General features: G+C 55.0%; 1 protein-coding gene across 2 annotated transcripts in view; it reads left to right on the plus strand.

Moving 5' to 3' along the window:
- SPSB1 (splA/ryanodine receptor domain and SOCS box containing 1) overlaps positions 1–21,098 on the plus strand; it is a 75,687-nt gene that overhangs the window by 44,831 nt on the left and 9,758 nt on the right. For both annotated transcript variants that reach the window (XM_009188522.4, XM_009188477.4), the window contains exon 2: positions 19,439–20,280. In XM_009188522.4, coding sequence (XP_009186786.1) covers positions 19,587–20,280 — 694 coding nt within the window. In that variant the 5' untranslated portion in view covers positions 19,439–19,586. The remainder of the gene's footprint in view (positions 1–19,438; positions 20,281–21,098) is intronic.

The following is a 21,098-nucleotide window of genomic DNA, read 5'->3' on the forward strand; positions in this document are numbered from 1 at the left end:
AGAAACGGTCCATTTATGGTATCAGCACATCGAAGTCAGGATCTGAGCCCCTAATCCCCGGTATTAGCTCCAACTCAACGGCCTCCCCCTCTGAGGTGGCGTGGAGGGCAGGAGTTGGCTCTGAAGACCCTCTAAGAGGTCAAGGCCGGGGGCTTAGCGGGGGGAAGAGGAGAGGGCTCCTGACACTCAAGGGAGGAGTGTGGCCAGGGCGGGCACCTCACGCCTGGCCAGCCACCTGCCCACCTAGCCAGTGAGACTGTTCACTCGTTTTAACTTTAAGGCCTCCGTGGTTTGGAGACAGGAAGCCCTCTTTGGGGGGATGGGAGAACAGGGCAAGGCTGGGGGTAGGGGAGAGGTGCACCCTAATCTCACACCCCAGCCCTCTGCGGGCTTTTCTCCCCTTCAGCTGTGAGTGCTGTGCCTCCAGCCTTGCGGAGGTGGGGTCCCCACTTAGGTACCTTTCCGGGGGTGGCACCCACTCAGAGCCTCAGGCCACCCTCCTGATGGGGACACCCTGGCCACTGGGGCCCTGAGCCAACATCCGTGGAGGCTGCAGAGCCACTGGAAAGGATGAACCTCCCTTCTCCCTGCCTCCCTTCATTCTCCTCATGCTCCCCTACTCTGTCTCTGTCTCTCTCCTGGGAGGAGGCCCCATGAAGCCAGGGCAGCTGCTCTAGCCAGAGACAAGCACGGGGAAAAACGTATCTAAGAGTGCCTTTAGGGGCGGGAGGGGTAACTTAAGAGAGTGACCTGGTGTCTCTTCCTGCGCGGAAGGGCTATGGATCTGCTGCTAACACTCTGGCCAAGGTCAGCAACCTGTCTCTGAAAAAAGGCAGGGATGGAGATGCTCCCACCTCCTCAGCTGGGGTGCAGGGCAGAGAGAGCATGGCTTGAATTGGTTCCTGGAAGACATTGAGTGCTCAGATGGGGGAGGGGCCAACATCTCTCCCTGCAGGTCCCCTGTCCCCTCCCTCCTCCCACAAGACCTGGAGACAGGGAGGTTGGGAGGGGGGTATCGCTCAGCTCTCCCCTACCCCGTTTCTTCAGGCCTCTGCTCATGGAGACCTGGGACATAGCCAAGGCCCTGGCTGTGGGCTCCCTAGGACCCCTTTGTGGGGTGCCCCTGCCCAGGGGAAGACCCTGTCCCCAGGGAGGAGGTTCGTGACTGTCTGGGGGCTCTGAGTGTGCTGTGACAGGAGGCAGTTGGGGATCCATGCCCAGGCTATCCTGGCTGCACCTAAGGCCCCTCCACGACAGCACTTGTGGGGGTCACTGCACCTAAGGCCCCCCAGGACAGCACTTGCTGGGGAGGGCAGGGGGCACAGCCAGATGCTGCCCTGGCCACTCTCCTGCCAGCCCCAGCCTCTCCCAGGAGGAAGTGTACTTTCTCTTTTGCTTGTGAGTTTCTGTTCATTTCAGGACAAGTTGCCTGGGAACCAGAGAGTTGGCCACGGCTGGAAAAGGGTCTGGGAAGGGAATTGTACCGGCTTCACCTTTGAATCTGGCCCTGCAGGCAGGGCTGGGGTCTTCAGTGCTGCCTTTTGAGGTCTGAGGGGGGCGTCACTTCCCCCATGTGACTTCATGGCTGTGAAACGTGGGTGGCACGGGCCACAATTCTGCCTTCGCCCCGACTTCCTGGGGGGCACCCGCCTTGCTCTGCTGTGCTTTCCTGAATGGGATGAAGGGGTCTCCGGGTCTTGGGGAGGGTGCAGCAGCCGCAGGACAGGAGTGTGGACACCCTGGCCCCATTCTGGAGAACTCTGGAAAACCTGGCCGATTACCTTGTAATTGTTCCCAGCAGTGAGGAGCGAGTCTGGGCCCGGGAGCGGCCTCCAGTGTTTGTTTTGCCTTCTGGTTCTCCAGGCCAGTGGTAACCAAGGGCCGCTTCCCCTTGGAGACGGTGGAGCTTGCTTGGGCCAGGGCTGACCCAGCCCAGGCAAGGCAGGCCTGGGGACACAGCAGGGAGGCCCCCTACTGCGGGGGCTCCGGAGGTGCTGCCCTCACCCCTCTTCTGTCATTTTTCCCCCAGTGGTGAGGACCTGTGGGGCTTTTCTCCTGGGTCTTTTCCCAGGCACTTGCCTGGAACATTCGAGAACTCCAGATCCCCCGGTAGGTATCTGGGACACCATGAGAACGCTCACTGGCCAGCCACATGTGGGTGGTCTCGGGTGGGGCGTGGACTTCAACTAGGACTCAGGGCCGTGACTGACAGCCAGGCCAGGTTCTGGCAGGACCCAGGGTCCTGAGATAATTCCGGGGCGAGTTTGGAGCCGAAGGAGAGGTGCTCTGAGACGGCGGCAGTGGAGGCCAACCAGGGAAGGCTCCATGGAGGAGGGGGCACTGGAAGATCCCACACAGATGGGATTCCTGTCAGGTGGGGTTGTTTGAAGTGAAAAGCACGTCATTATAACTCATGTGGTTCTTAAGAACTAGCAGGGCTGGTGTGGCCACTCGTGTCTAAGGGACCGTTGGAGAAGCTGAGAGGGCCTGTCAGGGGCTTGGAGGGTGGAGAGCGGGGAGCCTGTGAGGAGGGGAGGGGCCTCCAGCAGGATTGCCCTGACCTCTGTCTTCCCAGACCCCGAGTGATTGACAGCTTCTACAGGGTCTGGGCAAGGGGATCGCAGCCTGTTTATGTGCCCCGCCCCCCATTCTTGTGGACCTGGCGGCAGGACAGGGGATGCTGCCTGCTCCTTCCGTGGCACAGGTCGGCCTCTAGATGTGGCTGGTTCAGGTCAGTTGTATTTTAGGATTGACTTGGAGAAGGATGGAAGCCCCTCCGCCTTTTGCTTCTCATGTGTGTTTCCTCCAGCCCCCCACCTCGGGAGGACCCCCACCGACAGCGCTGAACCAGCTGGGCACGCGGGTCACCCGGAGGTCTGGGGCCAGTGCCATTCAGGGGTGGTAGCCCGAGACTCTGCATTTCCAGCAAGCTCCTGGCTGACAGTCTGTGGGCTGCCCTAGGGTCCCCGGGTGCAGGGCACACAGCGTGACTGGTTCCCTCGCCCCTACAGGAACTGTTCTCAAGAAAGGAGACAGAGTCTCCTTGGGCAGGCTCTCACTCCTGTCTGGTTTTCCATTTGGGGGCCTAGAGAAGGGGTGCTGTCAATCAGCAGAGGAGGGGCCTGGTGGGGAGGGCAGGGACACTGGTGTTTGGGGACTGGCCCAAGCCCCGCGGTCTAACTTTCACACGGATTCCTGCCACCGGCCCAGCTGCCGATACAATTAAACCTCAGTGATTCACTGTAGTGCATTTCAAGGCAAGGCGTTGTGTTATGAAAACGTGGGTCCCAGCGGCTTGTTTTGTTGGCAGGTCTTGCTGCCTCAGCAGAAAAGAGGCGCTTTTGATATGGGAACGGAAACTTGGGACCATGTTAGAAATAGTTAGTGTGTTCGGCGGAGAGGACGTTGGTCCTCCTCCAGCTGTGGAAACTCCACGCCTGGCGGGAAGACGGCAACCTGTGGGGCTGGGGAGGGTCCCCACAGCACCTGGGTCTGTGGTCTGAGCCGCCTGTGCTGTGATGTGGCTGGCCTTCCCTGCCACTGAGGGGCGTGGGACGCAACCGTCCCCTGCTCGCCCCTCTGCCTGCAAAGGTAACATGCTGCTGTTTTTTATTTTATGGAAAGTCCAGCTCGCAGAGGAAATACCTTTCTCAAGGCACCCTGTCTGATGTTGCGGAGCAGCTCTGCCCAGCAAGGCAAGCACATGAAATGCACATTTGTAGTCCTCGTGTGTACCTGGCTGCGGTGCGGGGAGGCAGAGCAGGAACGGGAGAAGACTGTCTAGCTCAAAAGGCCAGTCCTGGGCTTCAGTTTCCAACACTGGGCTGACTCTGCCGGGACAAGCAAGTGCCTCTGTTCTTGTCTCTTCCTCTTCCGGCCCTGATTGCTGTCCTGGACTAGCCCATTCAATGGATATTGGGCCAATTTCCCTTTTTTCCAGTTCCCCTTTTTTCCCCTTGTGTTTTCAAAATGTGATAAATGGAATAGGCACACCCCAGATCCAAGTTACTTTTCTGAGAAACTTCCCGCAGTGCTTAGGTCCTGGCCCTCTGGCGTCAGAACAGAGAAGCAGGGCGCACAAACCCCTCCCCACCAGTACACTGCAGACCTATGCCCAAGCTGCCACCGCTTCCCAAGGGCATGGGGGAGGCACTGGGGGAGAGTTCGGAGATGCGGGCAGAACCACTGCCAGCAGCCCCTTCCCCTGAAGCTTTTGCACTCATTGTTCAAATGATTGGATGTTGCCTGCCTCCCCCCACTAGACAGTAAGCTCCCTGAGGGCAGCAAGTTCTGCCTGTTCTGTGTATCCAGTAGGTGCTTAATACTTTTGGAATGAATTCCAGCCCTGAGGCACATTATTTGGACTTGGGTGTTTTCCCACTGTTCACCAGCTGAACATTGCCAGACCATCTCTCGGGTTGGGTCACTTCTGCCGGTGACATCTTGTCCATGTTGTTTGTTCCTTCCAGTTTCCCCTTGGGGAAGATGTTTTCTAGCAGTTCAGGGGAAGGCCTCTTCTCCCTTCCTGAACACTAACCACGTTGGCCTGTGTTTTTGTTTTTGTTTTTGTTTTTGTTTGAGACAGAGTTTCCTTCTTGTTGCCCAGGCTGGAGTGCAATGGTGCAATCTCAGCTCACTGCAACCTCCACCTCCCGGGTTCAAGTGATTCTCCTGCCTCAGCCTCCCAAGTAACTGGAATTACAGGTGTCCGCCACCACGTCCAGCCAATTTTGTATTTTTAGTAGAGATGGGGTTTCTCCATGTTGGTCAGGCTGGTCTCAAACTCCCGACCTCAGGTGATCCACCCACCTCAGCCTCCCAAAGTGCTGGAATTACAGGTGTGAGCCACCGTGCCCAGCCTAGTTGGCCTGTGTTTTTGAATTGGCCACCTTGTTGAGGCACTTAGGGACTGAGAAACAAAGCAAGGTCTTGAGAAGCTCATTCTAACCTGTCTTAAGGGCTTAACAGGTATTTGTGGGATGGATGAGCAAGCAACTCAGCGCACAGGCCTCGGATGGTCGAGTTCTCAGCCGGCTTCCCATGTTCCGTGTGAGCTAGCCTGGCCAGGAGAGGATCCGTGGGCACGGCTGTGCCAGGCCTGTGAGTGATGATCCCTCCACCTGAGAATGAAGAAATGCAGCCCATGAGAAGAGGTTTGCATAGCGACAAGTCCAGAGACCCTGTGATCAGCCTGGGGCACCCCTAGCTGTGGGCAGACACTCCATGGTACAGCTGATAGTGGCGGTCAGGCTCCAGCATCATCCGTGGGAGAGCACGGAGGATCCCGGTGGCTGGGTGATTCCCTGATAGCAGAAGGTAGGGCCTTTGCCAGTTTGGAGCTGCCTCAGGGTGTCGACCTGCTCAGTGAGAAAGTAGGCGCCTAGGAATCCAAACGTTCCTCTCCTGCCTCATTCTGCCTTGTGCCCAGGGTAGGGATCACCCTGACATCGGTTCTCCCATGTCCTCATCCCCCGCCAGCCCGCAAGGTCATCCCCTCCCCAGACCACAGTTTGGGCCCAGGGGTGGAGATGCAGGCACACATCCCGAACTCCGGAGAAACTCGGTCTACAGGTGCTGTCTCGGGGCAGCAAGGGCTGCCAAACCACGGCACTGCACTTTTTCCTTTGGAGAACAGAAAGGGGAGGGGCAGAGGCCTGGCCTGCAGCAATTCTGCTCTCAAAGGCTCTTTACTCCCCACATCTGAGCGTCGTTAACGGTGTCCTTTTGTGTAACTCTGGGCTAACAAGCCCAGTCCAACCAGCCAGGTTGTGCCTCTCTCTGCCCTGCACCCCCATCCACACCCACCCCCTGTCCATGTGGATCTTGGAGAGGTGGACATTTTTCATCCATTTATTTATTTATTTATTTTTTATTGAGGTGAAATTCACCTAACATTCATCTTTTTCAGAGTATAATTCGGTGGCATTCAGTCCATTCACAATATGGTATATTACCACCTCTGTCTTGTCCCAAAACAGTCTGATCACCCCTAAAAGAGGCTCGAGTCCCAAAACAGTTTCATCACCCCTAAAAGAGACCTCTGCCACTTCCCGTCCCCCTGCTTCCTGGCCCCAGGCAAGCACCAGTCTGCTTTCTGTTTCTATGGATTTGCCTATCCTGGTCATTTCATCGAAAGGGAATCATACAATGTGTGGCCTTTTATATCTGGCTTCCTTCACATTAATCTAAAGTTTTTGGGGTTCATTCACACTGTAGCATGCACTAGTACTTTTATGGCTGAATAATATTCCACTGAATGTGTATACCACAATTTGTTTATCCATGCGTCCATCGATGGACATTCGGGCTCATCCATTTGTGTTTTTGCAACAGTAACAAAACAACAGTAAAGAAATTTAAAAGGGAGGGAACTCATAAGCTCACCACTCTAAACACAGCGACATTTTCATTTCTCCAGGCTCCTTTCTACCTCTCTCCTGAGTATGCCAATACAGTTTTTTCTAGGTTTTAGTCTCAGGGCAGATGCAGTTATGACCCTTTTTTCACTTGACATAGGAAACCTTTTCCCTTGCCCTCTTGTACAGAGATCCTTCCCATTAGCAGGTTTTTTGTTTTTTGTTTTTTTGAGACAGAGTCTCACTTTGTTGCCTAGGCTGGAGTGCAGTGGCGCAGTCTTGGCTCACTGCAGCCTCAACCTTCTGGACTCAAGCAATCCTCCTACCTCAGCCTCCCAAGTAGCTGAGACTATAGGCATGTACCACTACACCCAGCTAATTTTTGTATTTTTTGTAGAGACAAGGTTTCCCTGTGTTATCCAGGCTGGTCTTGAACTCCTGGGCTCAAGAGATCTGTCCACCCCAGCCTCCCAAAGTGCTGGGATTATAGGTGTGAGCCACCACACCCAGCCCCCATTAGCATTTTTGGTGGGTAATACTCCACTCGCTAGCTGGGGAGGCACTTCCACACTCCTTGCCTTATCCTATATGTGACGAGCTGGTGCCATGCCATTCTGGCCCCCAGGCCTTTCTACTTGCCTGGGAAGTTGAGGATGAATTTATTCACTGCCTTTGAACTTGCTGGGACCCTCCCCTCTTGAGTATTGACCCGTGTGTTCCAGGTTGATGGAATTGGAGGAGGGAGACCTCTGGCATGTAAGAGGAAGTGCCCGAAGGTTACTGTGGCCTGAAAAGTATGTTGAAGTCCTTTTTTTATTCACCACCTGCCTGGGAGGCCCCGGGATTTACCCCTCCCTTGGCATCCTGCTCAGTTCCGTGAAATCCCACACGGGAAATGGCGATTGGGTTGCACAAGGAGGCGCACAGCCTAAGTCCTTTTACAGTCCTCTCAGGTTCATTGGCCGAGATCCAGTCGAGGTCCAGTTGAGAAACCTCCAGTCCAGCTATCTCCACAGACACTCCCCACCACCCTGGGCTTGCCTCAGTCAGTTGCAAAGATCAGGAATCTGGAGGTGGGTTACTTGGACACTTGATTTTCTTCTAAAAGTAGATGGTGGGGCGGATGGTCCCGAGGTCCAAGATTTTGAGAGCGGTAAGAGGAGAGGTGGCTGTGAACTAAATTAAAAGAAGCTGCTCTAAGGCCATCCTGTTATGGAGAAATAATTAACTCCCCACACATGACCGTGATTACAGCAAACAGCCTAGATGTCCATCTAGGAGGGAATGTCACCAAAATTATAATAGCACATAATGGGATATTATGCAGCCACTAACATAAATTTCATGGAGGAGCTAATATATTACGATGGAAAAAGCAAACTGTGGATTCGTATCTGCAGTGTGATCTTTTGCTGTAAATAGACTATTCTCATATGCACCAGAATGTTCTAGAAGGACACACCTCTGTGCTTCCCTGGGCAGTGGGTGAGAGGAAACACTTTATGCTTTTTACATTTCTGTATTGAGATTTCTTATGAGAATGTCTAACATTTGAAATATTTCATATCAAGATAATTTTTTTAAATTCTGGTACAAGTGTAATCCTGATAGTTTTCATATAATAGAGATCTGAGATTCTAAACTGTTGAGGCATCATTCCTTGAAACCAGTGGTTCTCAATCTCTGGCCTCATCATAGTGCCCTGGAAGGCTCTAGAATTCAGGCCACCCCACGGAGTTTCTGATCCAGAAAGTCTAACGGGGTCAGGAATTTGCATCTCTGAGTTCCCAGGTGATGCTGACTGATGTTGCGGGTTGAGACCCCACTTTGAGAACCACTCCTGTAAAACAGGGCCTTTCCTGTTTTCCTCACTGCCAGATAGAGGGAGGCCTGTGGGTCTGGTGACGGGGCCAAGCAACTTGGGTCACGACCCCTGTGAGCTGTAGGACCAGCACCTGCCATGGCATTCCCCGGCTGAGTGCTCTCCTACACTTGGCATTCAAGATTCCAAGCTATCAGGTGTCCCCCGATAGCCTCAGGTGTTGAGAGGCGGCAAGGGGAGGGCAGGGAGCGGCATGTATGAAGCTCCTACTTTGTGCCTGGAGCTTTAGTTAGGCGATTCTGTGGTGAAATCATGAACATTGCCCTTCCTATTCCCCCAGGTGGTTTGAGGGCAGCCGCCTGGGCCTCAGGGGGGAACGCGTGGATACCCGGCCCCCTGACTCTCATGTAGGCTGGGTGATGACCCCTGAAATCTCTCTGGGTTGATGCTTCCTGAGTCCTCAGATCCTCTCCCCAGCCCCTTCCTGGTTACCCTCCTGCTTATTATCCCTGGAGGGACATGAGGGTGACCCAAGGACCACTCCCAGAGGTGACCTTTGCCAGCTGGCACATCCCACAGAGAGAGATCAGTGTGTCACCGCCTCCCATTCAGGCCTTGGCACCCTGAAAGCCTGGGTTTGGTTGGATCCCCTGTGTCCAGGAGACTGCCTTGTTGGGGGGAAGTGGCAGACTTTGGATGCACTCCAGCCTCCTCCTCTCAACCAGGCAACCCTGAGCTCTGGAGTCCCTCGGGAGGCTAGGCTGGAGCAAGGCCCTTCCAGAGAACCAGCTTCTCTGCAGAGCCTCCTCCTGGGAGTCACTGGGCCCACCGGATCTACCCTGCCTCGAGCTCCCGTCTCCTGCCTTCTGGGGAGCTGCCGGGGATCAGAGGGCGAGGAGGACCAGGTCTCTGAGCCTGTCCCGTGGGTATCCTGTTGGTGACTCTTTTCTTGGAGATGGCCGCGGGGCTGCTGTTGGCCCTGGCTTTCTGCCTCTACTCTTTGGGGCGCCCCACCGCCTGTGTGAACCAGGTGGACCCAGTGTGTGACCCCCGAGGCCAGGCAGTGTTGGTGGTCCATAGTCTCCATTTTATTCCCATTGCCGTGGGACAGCATGTCTGCTGCTATCTGGGTCACCTTTCGGGAAGGTTGCTGTCCCTGGGGTCCCTCCAAGAACTGGCTTCTCGTCTGCACCAGGCACAGTTCGTTGTCCTCGTCACCCTGCTTAGGCTACAGCTGCGATTTATTGTAATTTTCAGTCTCTATATGAATATCATGCTGGTTTCCCAGGCCGTGGCTCCACTGATTCGAGCCCTCTGAAAGTGCTGTGAGTCATCTGGGCCCTTCCATAGGCGTTTACAGCAGGTGCATTTTGGGTCTTTTGAGGTCAGCGGCTAGAGCTCTGGACCGTGTGGGATTTTCTCTCCAAAATCACTTGTCAGAACTTTCCAGAAGGATCCTGTTGATTCTAGGGGCACAGACTTATTTTTATATCCCTGTTTGAGGGGTCCCTCCTCAAGTTGGCGGTTGGTAGGGTGAGGGGTGGAGGGTGGTAACCACGTGTCACAAGCCCTGCTGGCGGTGGCCCCTTTGCCAGGGGCTCCATGGCCCAGCCAGCACGGAGCATTCCCTGAGCCCTTCCACCACCAAGAGTGTCCCTGCCACTCATGTTCAGGATGCTGGAGGGAGCACAGGAGCCCAGTGAGCAGGCAGAGCCCAGGCGGCGGCTGAGCCAGGCTGCAGAGGTTCATTCTGATAAAATAGCAGATCGCTCGGGGCATGTTTCTCTTGCAGAATCCTGGGCTGCCACCACTGGTGTGTGAGACGGGCGGCAGAGGGAGGGAAGTTACGTGATCTTCAGGTGAAAGGAGGCTTTATAAATAGGTCACCTTGTTCCACATCCTGAATTTCATTCTTTCCCCATCTTGGGGCAAAACAATGGTCTCACTGTTCTGGGGTTAGTCAGACACTGGGGGGGAACCGGGCGTAAGGAGGAGCGTGAGTGTCTGCCACTCCCTGGTGACCGACCCACCCCTGTGCATCCCTTACCTGCCCTTTCTGACCGTTTGTCCCCAGTCGCATTGGCTACATCCCCAAAAGAGGGTGTAGCCGCTCCTTCAACAGACCTCTTCCTAAACACCACCACGAACAGGTAATTTTTAGTGGAAGCGAGGCTCCGGGACAATTGATCTGAAAGCATTTTGGGGGAAGGTGGGGCCTGCAGGGTTGTGGCTTTAATTGAAATGCCACTGGGGGGTTGCAGGCAGGTGCTGTGCAGTCTGGCCTGTCTCAGCCTCTCCCAGGGTCTGCTCTCAGAGCCTCATTCCTCCTCCCCTCCCCTTCCCTGGAGTGGGTCTGGCGGGGCCGGAACAGCCACCGGTGTTTCTGATGGGGCCGCCTCACCTGGCCTTTGCCACGTGCACAGCCGCTGTGCAGCTGCCACCTGGCTGGGTATGGGGACGGACCAGCTGTTCTCTTCTTGTGTTCTGGGTCAGTAGAGAGAGATAGCTGCCCCATTTTTACTGGGCTAATCAAAATCTGTAATTTTGAAGCAGTATAACCAGAAGTCTTGGGATAGATCGCTGTAGACATAATGTCCCTCTTTGGCATGGCCTCAAAGCTTCCCCAGGATTCTCATCCTTTATTTAAATACCCTTCTGCCAGGCTGGGCATGGTGGCTCACACCTGTTATCTGAGCACTTTGGGTGGCCAAGGCAGGAGAATTGCTTGAGCCTGGTAGTTACATAGCGAGACCCTGTCTCTTTAAAAGGAAAAAAAGCATTTTAAATGCCCTTCTGCCAGTTATGGATCCTTAACACGTACCTTCATGGAAAAAACATTCAGGACAATAGTGCCTACACATTACACTGTGCTTGCTTTATAAAAGCAACACAGGTGCAGAACCTGTAGGAATTGCTTTGGGGATAACTTGTTCTTGCAAACATAGTGTGTGAAATCATTGTTTCTCAGCCTTTGATTCTCTTTTGTGTGCTTAACCATCATTTTAGTTTCAAAAGGAATACATGCATTTTAAAAAATTCAATTCAAAGCGTTTTTTTCCCTCCCACCCACCAGCATTAACCGTTGTGAAAGGTTTGATGTTTATCCTTCTAGACCTTTCTCTGTACCTACAGATAAATGTGCACAGAGAGAATCTTTTTAAATTCTGTTTTTTCAGAAATGGCATCATGATCTGCGTATTGTTCTGTGATTTGCTTTTAAAAATGTGACAGCATCGCGTTACATTTTCTGTTGCGTCACCCCTTTGGAGGGGCTGCATGGAGCTCCATGATGGGGACGAGGTGGGACTCATGCTGTCCCCAGCATCTTCATCCTCATGCCCCTGTGCAGGCCTGTAGGGTTTGGTAGACAAGAGCCATGGGTGATTGTTGGGCGTTTTGCACATGGACACCTAGAAGGCTGTCCCAGTTCAGGGTCTGTCCCCCTTCAACACACACCCATGCTGTGTAGGAATGTCCTTTCCCCACATCCTTTGCAGCCCCTGCAACTTTTTTTTTTTTTTTTTTTTTAACAGAATCTCGCTCTGTCGCCCAGGTTCAAGTGCAGTGGCACAATCTCGGCTCACTGCAACCTCCGCCTCCTGGGTTCAAGCGATTCTCCTGCCTCAGTCTCCCGAGTAGCTGGGATTACAGGCACCCACCACTATGCCCAGTTCATTTTTGTATTTTTTAGTAGAGATGGGGTTTCACCACGTTGGCCAGACTGGTCTCAAACTCCTGACCTCAGGTGATTCACCCACCTCGGCCTCCCACCGTGCTGGGATGACAGGCATGAGCCACCACGGCAACTGTTTTTAACCCTGTGCATGCCACAGCACTGTCTCGCCCCTGTCTCGGTGGTAGTGCTGTGTCTAGCAACACATTCCTCTCTGCCTTGCATAATGAAAGCAAACTGTGGCTGTATCCAGAAGGCACTCTCCGACCACAGGGGCCTGCCTTGCCTCTCCTACCACTCCAGGCTCCCTCGGCCTTCAGAGAGAATGGCTTCCCTAGATCATTAAAGGCTGAAGACAGGTGCCCTTCACCTGTCCCGGGTCTAGGACTCCCAGACAGTGCACTTCGGGGATGCTTTTGACTCCTCTCCACCTGCTGGGGATCAGCATTCATTTCCAGGCTTTCTTCCCTGTGGATCTGCAGACCTGGCTGCCCCCGCGTGGAGGAGCCCAGGAAACTGGAGGCTTTGCGAGGTTCTTTTCTTCCTTCCTACTAAGATCTGGGGCCCCCAGCAAATCCAAAGATGGCCTCTTCCCTGGACCCAGACAACCTTAAATGGCTGTTCAAAGCTGGCCAAGGGAGTAGGGGCTTTCGGAAGCTCATCTGCTTAGAGCCCAGGCTGCCACCAGGAAATCCAGTACAGACATACAACTCTGGTGGGTGTTTGGGACCCCAACCCACCCCCGTCCCATGGCTGCTCTGGAGACACTGGGTTGAGGGCTTTTGCCCTCAAAGGGTGTAAGGGACATCCCCTTTCACTCATGCAAGAATTTATGTGTGTGTGTGTGTGTGTGTGTGTGTGTGTGTGTGTGTGTAGTGGTGGGGTATTCCTCCTGCTGGGGGAAGAAGTTCACTGAAGCCAAACCCCAGGGCTTCGTGTCATCTGCTGTCCCTGCAGGTAGCCCCTCCCCCTCCTCCAGAGCTTTTAGTGGCCTTCACTGTGTTGTAGGAAAGGCAGAATCTCCTCCAGGCTGTGTATCCCTCTACAGGGGAAGCCAAGGTGACTCCAGGGCCGGTGGCTGCTCTCTGGCTCTGAGGGTCCGGGCGGTGGTTCCTGCCTCCATCCCGTTTTGCACTCCTCTCTGCTTCCCCCAGCCGAGCCCTCTCATGCATGAGACAGACGCTCCCGCCATGTGCTTGACTTTGATATTGGTGACGTGTCCTCTTCCTTTATCCCCCCATCTGCTTGTGGCACGATGGGGCCTGAGCTGTGCCGGGCCAGGACTCGGGGTAGGTGAGTGTGGGGTCAGGGGGTTGTCCCAGCTGAGCTCAACCAGCAAGGCTGAGGGACATGGAGCATGAGAGGCTGAGGCCTTGGTGCCAGCGCCATAGATGCTCGTCAGATTTGACAGCTGATCTCTGACACGAGGCGTGCAGGAGCGTGGGTGTGTGGACGGCTCGCCTGCCTTCCTCCGGAGGAAGCTCTCCACGGGACATGTCCTGAGCAAGTGTCAGGGAACTCACGTCACACACAATCCGCCACCAGCATCGGCTCTTCGACCCAGATGAGATGCAGCTGTTCTCCGTGACTCACGGCCTCTGGGCCAGTTGTGTGAGGAAGGTCCTTTCGGGAGCTCCCAAGCCACTGTTTTATGGCTGTTTTTCTCTCTTGACCCTTCTTGATCTTTACTTTAATCGGATCTTATGGGAAAATGTTGCTAGGAGTTCCTGACCCAGAGTGACTGGTGAGCTCCCTGCTGCCCATGAGGAGGAGGGTCTTGCAGTTAGAGCTCCTGCACACACAGATGTATACACACAGACACACTCCACACACGCAGACACATGAAGACACACGACATACATGTACATACACGCACACACATATACATGCATGCATGCACGCACAGCACACACATATGTACACATGAATACATACCACACACATATACACACATCCAGACACACCACACACACAGATACATACACACCTCACATATCTACACACACACATGCATACCGCACATACATGCACACACATACACATACACACTCTTTCTCCTGGTTGAAATACCCTCACGGCATTCATGCCTGTGATGAGGTAACAGCCTGGTCTTCAGGAAGCACCAGACACTGGACCCCTGCGTGCGACAGCTGACCCTTGCAGCCTGAGGGCTGCGTGCAGTGAGAACTGTCATTATTTAGAGTGAGTAGAGTTTGGTGGGGCAGGAGGGGTACAGGCCGGGAACTGGTTTGTTGTGGGGCTTGGCTGAGACAGTTGTGCAGAGGAGGAGGCAGGTGCGGTCCTGGGGACATGGTGGCTAATGCAAGAATGTGCTTTTGGGGATAAAAACTTTCACTAAGGGAGTGGAGAGCAGGCGCCGCCAGCCAGGGCACTGCCTGGACTGTGACGCCTCTGTTAGTCTCAGCTGCTGCCCTTACTGTCAGTGTGCAGGCACACAGAGTACACGTGTGTGTATGGGTGTACACACGTGTGTGCATGTAGGCATGGGTGCTTGCATGTGTGTGGGGGGTGGTGGTGGCAGCAGCAAGGCCACATCTATCCTCTGCTCTCCTGTTCCAGCCCTGCAGGGCAGTACAAGCCACGCCCTTTGTGGCTTGTACTTTGCTCCTCCTGGGTGGGGATGAAGGCTGAGTCCTCCCACCTCCTGGAAACTCACCAACTGCTCAGCAATGCCAGGCCCCGAAGCTTCTCTGGTGCTGCTGGGCCCCACAAGGCCTAGGCATCTGCATTTGCTTCTCAGAGCAGCAGTAAGTGGAGGTGTTCCCAGAGCGGGGGCCTGTACTGTTCTCCCAGCTCCTGCCTGAAGTGTGGTGCCCAGTGCTGGATGCCCTCCAGGCCCAGGGATGTCCGTCTCGGTCCAGTGTTAACAGGAGCCATCCAGGCACCTGTGAATGTCACTCGGCACCTGTGGGTGGTACACACCCCCCATCCTGAGCACCATGTCCAGGAATTATGGTGATCGTATTAGCAATTTTCCATGGGTTTACAACAGGGGTCGGCAAACTACAGCTCCTGGGCCAAATCTGGCCTGCTGTCTATTTTTGTAAATAAAGTTTTATTGAAACACACCTATGCCCATTCATTTACATATTGTCCGGAGGGCCTTAAATGGTTACTATCTGGCCCCTTATGGAAGAAGTTTGCTGACCCTTGGTTTAGAAGGGATCTTAAACTTGGTCTGCCCTAACCCAGCCTTCCAAGTCCTTGGGTCTTGGCCCAAAGGCAGCGTCCCTCTGTCGGGCCAGATGTGGTGACCAGGAAGACGGGAGAACAGTGATCTTTGTTCAGTGAATGGAGCACAGGCTAGGAAATAAATGAAAGTGGAAATGCAGTGACGCCAGCGCCCTCAGGGTGGATCTTGGTGGCTGGAGCTACTGTCTCGGCACATGAGCTTGGAATCTTCAGGAAACAGGGCTGGGGAAGCGCCCGCCGGACTGCAGTTCCGGGGGAGGTGGCGAGTCCAGCTCCTGGGGACCCACAGGAAGGGTGGATCTGTGCGGCCACATTTTAAAATAGAAGGAGGAGGACAGATGGATGGTTTCAGTGTTCCTGCACAGCAAGGAGGTGGCTAGGTGTGGACAACAGGAAGGTGGGAAGGCACTGTCATCTTTAACCATAGCCTGGACACAGGGCGGGTGACAGATGAGTCAAGAGTAGCCCCAGGGCCACCACAGTGATTGACCGCCTGGGTGGTGACTCAGATGGCAGAAGTGGCCGGGTGGGTGGGCCACATTCCCTAGGGTGCCCTTGTGAGGGAGTCACCCCACAGTGCTGCAGGCCCTTTACCTGCCTGCCCTGCCCAGGGAAAACGCCCCACCCTCTTTCCCCAGCCTCCCTCCTCCCAGGCCCTCCCTCCCACAGACCCCCACCCCTCACAGCCATGTGATCCAAGGCCTGGGCTGGGGTGAGGGGGTAGGGGGAAGGTGGGTGGAGGTGGAGGGGTGGCGGTTCGGGTTAGGTTTAGGGAGCTCAGCCCAGCATTGGTGTTGAGGACTTGCTGGGCCACCTGAGGTGATGGCATCTCAAAACTAGGAGAGCTTGTGGAACCGACCTGGACAGACAGACAGTGGATGTCCCACGTCGGGGTGAAGCCACCTTTTTCTGGTGGCTCTTTCTGGGATGAGGCTGGCCCAGCCTCCAGGGACCCCCCCCCCCCCCCGCCCCCCCCCCCCCCCACACCACCATCCGGCTAATGCCTGCCCCAGCCCCACAGGGCTATGTCTTAAGTGGAGTCGACGCAGGGCCCCGTCTTAAGCTCTGGCTGGCGGACCCCAGGCCGGCCTGTCCTTATAAATAAAGTTTTCTGGAACTCAGCCACACGCGTTTATTTATGTCCCGTCTGTGGCTGCTTTTGCGCGACAACAGCAGAGACTGTCTGGCCCTCAAAGCCAGGCATTTACTATCTCGCCCATTTCAGAAAAAACTGATCTCCGGTCTCGCTGAGACAGGCATTCTGTGTGTTCAGGCCTGGGTTTATTAGCCTGAGAGCTCCCTCCCCTCCCTCCGCTCCCTCCCCGTCCTTCCCGTCTCACCCCACTTCACCCTTTCTCCCCCTCTGAGGTGTTGCTCTCCTCACCTCTTCCCCCCTCAACCTCCCTGTTATGGTCCCTCCTAGCATTTTCAGTTACCTGCTAGAGGACCCCTCCCCGCCACCTTTCTCTCCCACTCTCCCCTCCCTCCCCCAGCCTCCTCCCCACTCTTCCCACCTGCTCCCGCACCCACGTGGAGAGAGGGCGGATCTTCCATGACAGACGAGATCCCAGGAGAAAGGTCCTCCCTGCTGCGACAGTTGAGCGGCAGGGGGGCTGTGGAGGGGCTACGCTGCAGGAAGCATGACATGAACTAGCTCTCTTAGAAAGGAATTCGCGCCCCGTCCTCCCAGAGAGCTGACCTCTGTGCCCACAAGACCCTGCGGAATTGAGAATATGGAGAGGTTCCTGGGCACCAAGCTGGAGGGGGTGTCCAGACAGAGATGGGGGTTGTCCTCTTCGCCCCTACTCCTTGCAGCTCTGACCTCCAGAGCCGCCTCGGCCCGGCCTTCCTACAGCTCAGAAAATGCTCCAGTGGAGGTTGGGGAAGAGGGGAATTCAGGGAAGGCCACACTGGCGCCACATCAGACCTAACTCTCTCCCGCTCCCGCAGCTTGAGGCGCAGGCCCCAAAGCCACGGGGTGCCCCTCTGCAGCAGCATAGAGGGAGTCCTAGAGGTTTCAGTGGCTCCCAGGAGAGGAGATGGAACTGAAAGCTTGAAAATGGGATTTTCCTGGGAGATCATGGATGTGAGGTCACAGTATTCACAGAACTTTCTGGAACCAGGGCGGCCCTCCAGGCTGCAGAGGGTACACCTCCGCTCTAATGGTTTTGCAGACACTGGACACAAGGAGTCCTACCCTGTCTCTGAAGAGATGACCGTGCCCCTGAGATCAAAACCCTCTGTCTGTGGCTGGGCGTGGTGGCTCACGCCTGTCATCCCAGCACTTTGGGAGGCCGAGGTGGGTGAATCACCTGAGCTCAGGAGTTCGAGAGCAGCCTGGACAACATGGTGAAACCTGACCTCTACTAAATAGAAAAAATTAGCTGGGTGCGGTGGTGGGCGCCTGTGATCCCAGCTACTTGGGAGGCAGAGGCAGGAGAATCACTTGAACCCAGGAAGCGGAGGTTGCAGTGAGATGAGATCGCGCCATTGCACTCCAGCCTGGGCAACAAGAGCAAAACTCCATCTCAAAAAAAAAAAAAAAGAACCCTCTGTCTCACATCAGAAAGGGGAGGGCAAGAAGCATGACCTGGCCCCTGAGATAAGGGGGTCGGGGCACCAAGGGTTCCCACATGGGAAGGTTCTGCCAGGACCAAACTTCCTGGAGGCCTGGCCGCCCCGGGGACAGGGTCTCGTGGGGCCTCTTCCCAGCTGAGAGGGAGCTGGAGGCCAGCCCCACTGCAGAGCCTGGCCTGGCTGGCCCCACACTGAACGGGGAGGTCAGCCCTTGGAGATTCCTGGATTTCCCTGTGTCTGGGAGCCCACGGCCTCCCCCACCCTGGGTTCCTTTGGATTCTCTTTGTCTCCTTTACTTGGGCACCCTAGTAACAAGCGACCCAGCATGACTCTCTCCCGGCAGCCAAGGCTCCAATGGCCTACCGCCCAGGCACCCCCTGCAGGCTCCTTTAGTACCGTTTCTTCAGCCAGGAGCCTGCCTTGCCCCTAGCCTGGTGGATCCTAGGAGCCTGACCTCAAACCAGGCTGCTCTCCCTGGCCTCTCTGGTCCCTTCCAGAGACCAAGGAGGTTCTTGATGGCAGAAAGAAACTTCTCTCTTGAACGAGGCTCAAATCTTCTGCTGCCTTCTCCTCCTTGGATAGAACTCTTCCTGACCAGCACTTTGGGAGGCCAGGCCAGGTGGACCACTTGAAGTCAGGGAGTTCAAGACCAGCCTGGCCAACATGGTGAAACCCCGTCTCTACTAAAAGTACAAAAATTAACCAGGCATGGTGGTGGGTGCCTGTAATCGTAGCTACTCCGGAGGCTGAGGCAGGAGAATCACTTGAACTCAGGAGGTGGAGGTTGCAGTGAGCCGAGATCACACCACTGCACTCCAGCCTGGGTGACAGAGCAAGACTCTGTCTCAAAAAATAAAAAGAATTCTTCCCGGGCTGCCAGTGGAGAGGATGGGGTAGATGATGCAGTGAGATCTCTCCCCCATCCCGGAGTCCCTGTTCTCCCTCCTGAAGGACCCAGGGAATGGTGAGGCCAGAGAGGGAACGAGGCATCTTAGCGTTGGACTCTCCTCCCTAGACGTGCTGTTGAGACCCAGAGGGCGAAACCCTGGCTTCTAGTTGAAGGGTGTGGGCAGGAAAAAGAGGTGGGCAGTCATCTAAGAACTCCTGGGGGTCGGGGGATGAGCCCCCCATGCTGTCTGAATCGAGGCCTGCCCTTGAGAAGAATGTTGCTGGCGGAGGAGGCTCCTGGGGCCCTTCCCGCCAAGCGTACACAGATGCCTGAGTTGAACCGTCCGACTGCACCAGAGAGCCCTTCTCTGGGGTGAATTGGTGGTGCGTCCGCTGGAGGTGGCTGTGACAGAGACAGAGACAGGGAGGAGGAGCTGGGATTGGCATCCTCACAGCCTCTGCTGCTACCTGGGGCTCCACTTCCCCTCTGAACAGCAAGGCAAGGGCCAACCACCTCCCTCTGTTTTGACCAAGCAGATGCCCACTGTCGTGGCTGAGTCCTGGTTCTGTGACACCATGGCCTGCCGTCCTGTGGAACCCTGATGAGGTATTTGGTGGGCATCAGCCGTATGCCTGCACCCAACACAGATGAGGGTGACACGCAGCCCCCAAGCCCACCTCTCCATGCAGTCTGCCGGGTGGACGGACAGCCCCTTTCCTTTGTGACAAACTAGCCAGGGAACGGGGGATTTCATTCCACGCCAAGACTCCAGCCTGTCCATGTCAGGCGTGACGGAGCCCAGGTGCAGGCTGCCGGGACGTGCTGATGTGGTCGCCTCGACCTCCGGGTTAACTTTCCCCTTCATCCCGCAGCCCCGCTCACCGGTTGTTTGTCTTTCCGTCCATTAGGCAATACTGAACGCTGTGCAGCTTGCAGAGGTCTCCTGGCAGCCCGCCTTAGGAATTCTGTCTGGCCCCAATCAGAATACTGGAGACAAGACCACGAGATTGATGAGTTTGCCTTGGGAGTCGGTGAGAAGGTGAAACCAGGGCGAACATGGGTCAGAAGGTCACTGGAGGGATCAAGACTGTAGACATGAGGGACCCCACGTACCGGCCCCTGAAGCAGGAGCTCCAGGGTCTGGATTACTGCAAGCCCACCCGGCTGGATCTGCTACTGGACATGCCCCCTGTGTCCTACGACGTCCAGCTGCTGCATTCGTGGAACAACAACGACCGGTCGCTCAACGTCTTCGTGAAGGAAGACGACAAACTCATCTTTCACCGGCATCCGGTGGCCCAGAGCACAGACGCTATCAGGGGCAAAGTCGGGTATACCCGTGGGCTGCACGTGTGGCAGATCACATGGGCTATGAGACAGCGGGGCACACACGCCGTGGTGGGGGTGGCGACGGCAGACGCCCCCCTGCACTCGGTCGGGTACACTACCCTCGTGGGGAATAATCACGAGTCCTGGGGCTGGGATTTGGGGCGCAACCGGCTCTACCATGATGGCAAGAACCAGCCAAGCAAAACATACCCAGCCTTTCTGGAACCAGATGAGACATTCATTGTCCCTGACTCCTTCCTGGTAGCCCTGGACATGGACGATGGGACGCTGAGCTTCATTGTGGATGGACAGTACATGGGAGTGGCTTTTCGGGGACTCAAGGGCAAAAAACTGTATCCTGTAGTGAGTGCCGTCTGGGGCCACTGTGAGATCCGAATGCGCTACTTGAACGGACTCGATCGTAAGTGTCCCCTCTGCTGTCAGAGGCAATGCCCTCTCTCTGTCCCCATGGTCCTGGCTGGGCTTAGGCCAAAAGTTGATACAGTCATTGGAACTAAGGTGTTTTAAAGTTGATATTCCAGTGTATTCAGACCCTCAGAGGCAACTTTTGCATCTGGTTAAGTGAGGAATTCTACCCAGAGTCTGCTAGATTACCTAACGGTGCCTCATGAATGAATGGACAGATGGATGGATGATGGATGATGAATGAATAGGTGGATGAATGATTGGTTGGATGGATGGATGATGAATGGATGGATAGATGAGTGAATAATGGATGGATGAGTGGATAATGAATTGATAGATTAACAGATTAATGTTTGGATTGATAGATAAGTGGTTGAACAAAAGGATGGACGGATGGGTGGATGGGTAGGTAGGTGGGTGGATGAGTGTTTAGATTGATGGATGGATGAGTGGATGAAAAAGTGGATGGATGAATGAGTGGATGGATAAATGAATAGATGGATGGGTGGGTGGGTGGGTGGATGGATGGATGAAATGAACAGATGGATGAGTGGGTGGATGGATGGATGGATAAGTGGGTGGATAGGGATGAGTGAGTGGATGGATGGATGGATGGATAAATGAATGGGTGGATGAGTGGGTGGATGGATGAGTGAACAGATGGATGGATGAGTGGTGGATGGATGGATGGATGGGTGGATGGATGGATGGATGGATGGATGGATGTTTGGTTGGATGGATGGATGGATGGATAAATGAATGGGTGGATGAGTGGTGGGTGGATGGATGGATGAGTGGGTGGATGGATGAGTG

The sequence above is a fragment of the Papio anubis genome, chromosome 1, assembly GCF_008728515.1.
Source record: "Papio anubis isolate 15944 chromosome 1, Panubis1.0, whole genome shotgun sequence".
Lineage (NCBI taxonomy): Eukaryota > Metazoa > Chordata > Mammalia > Primates > Cercopithecidae > Papio > Papio anubis.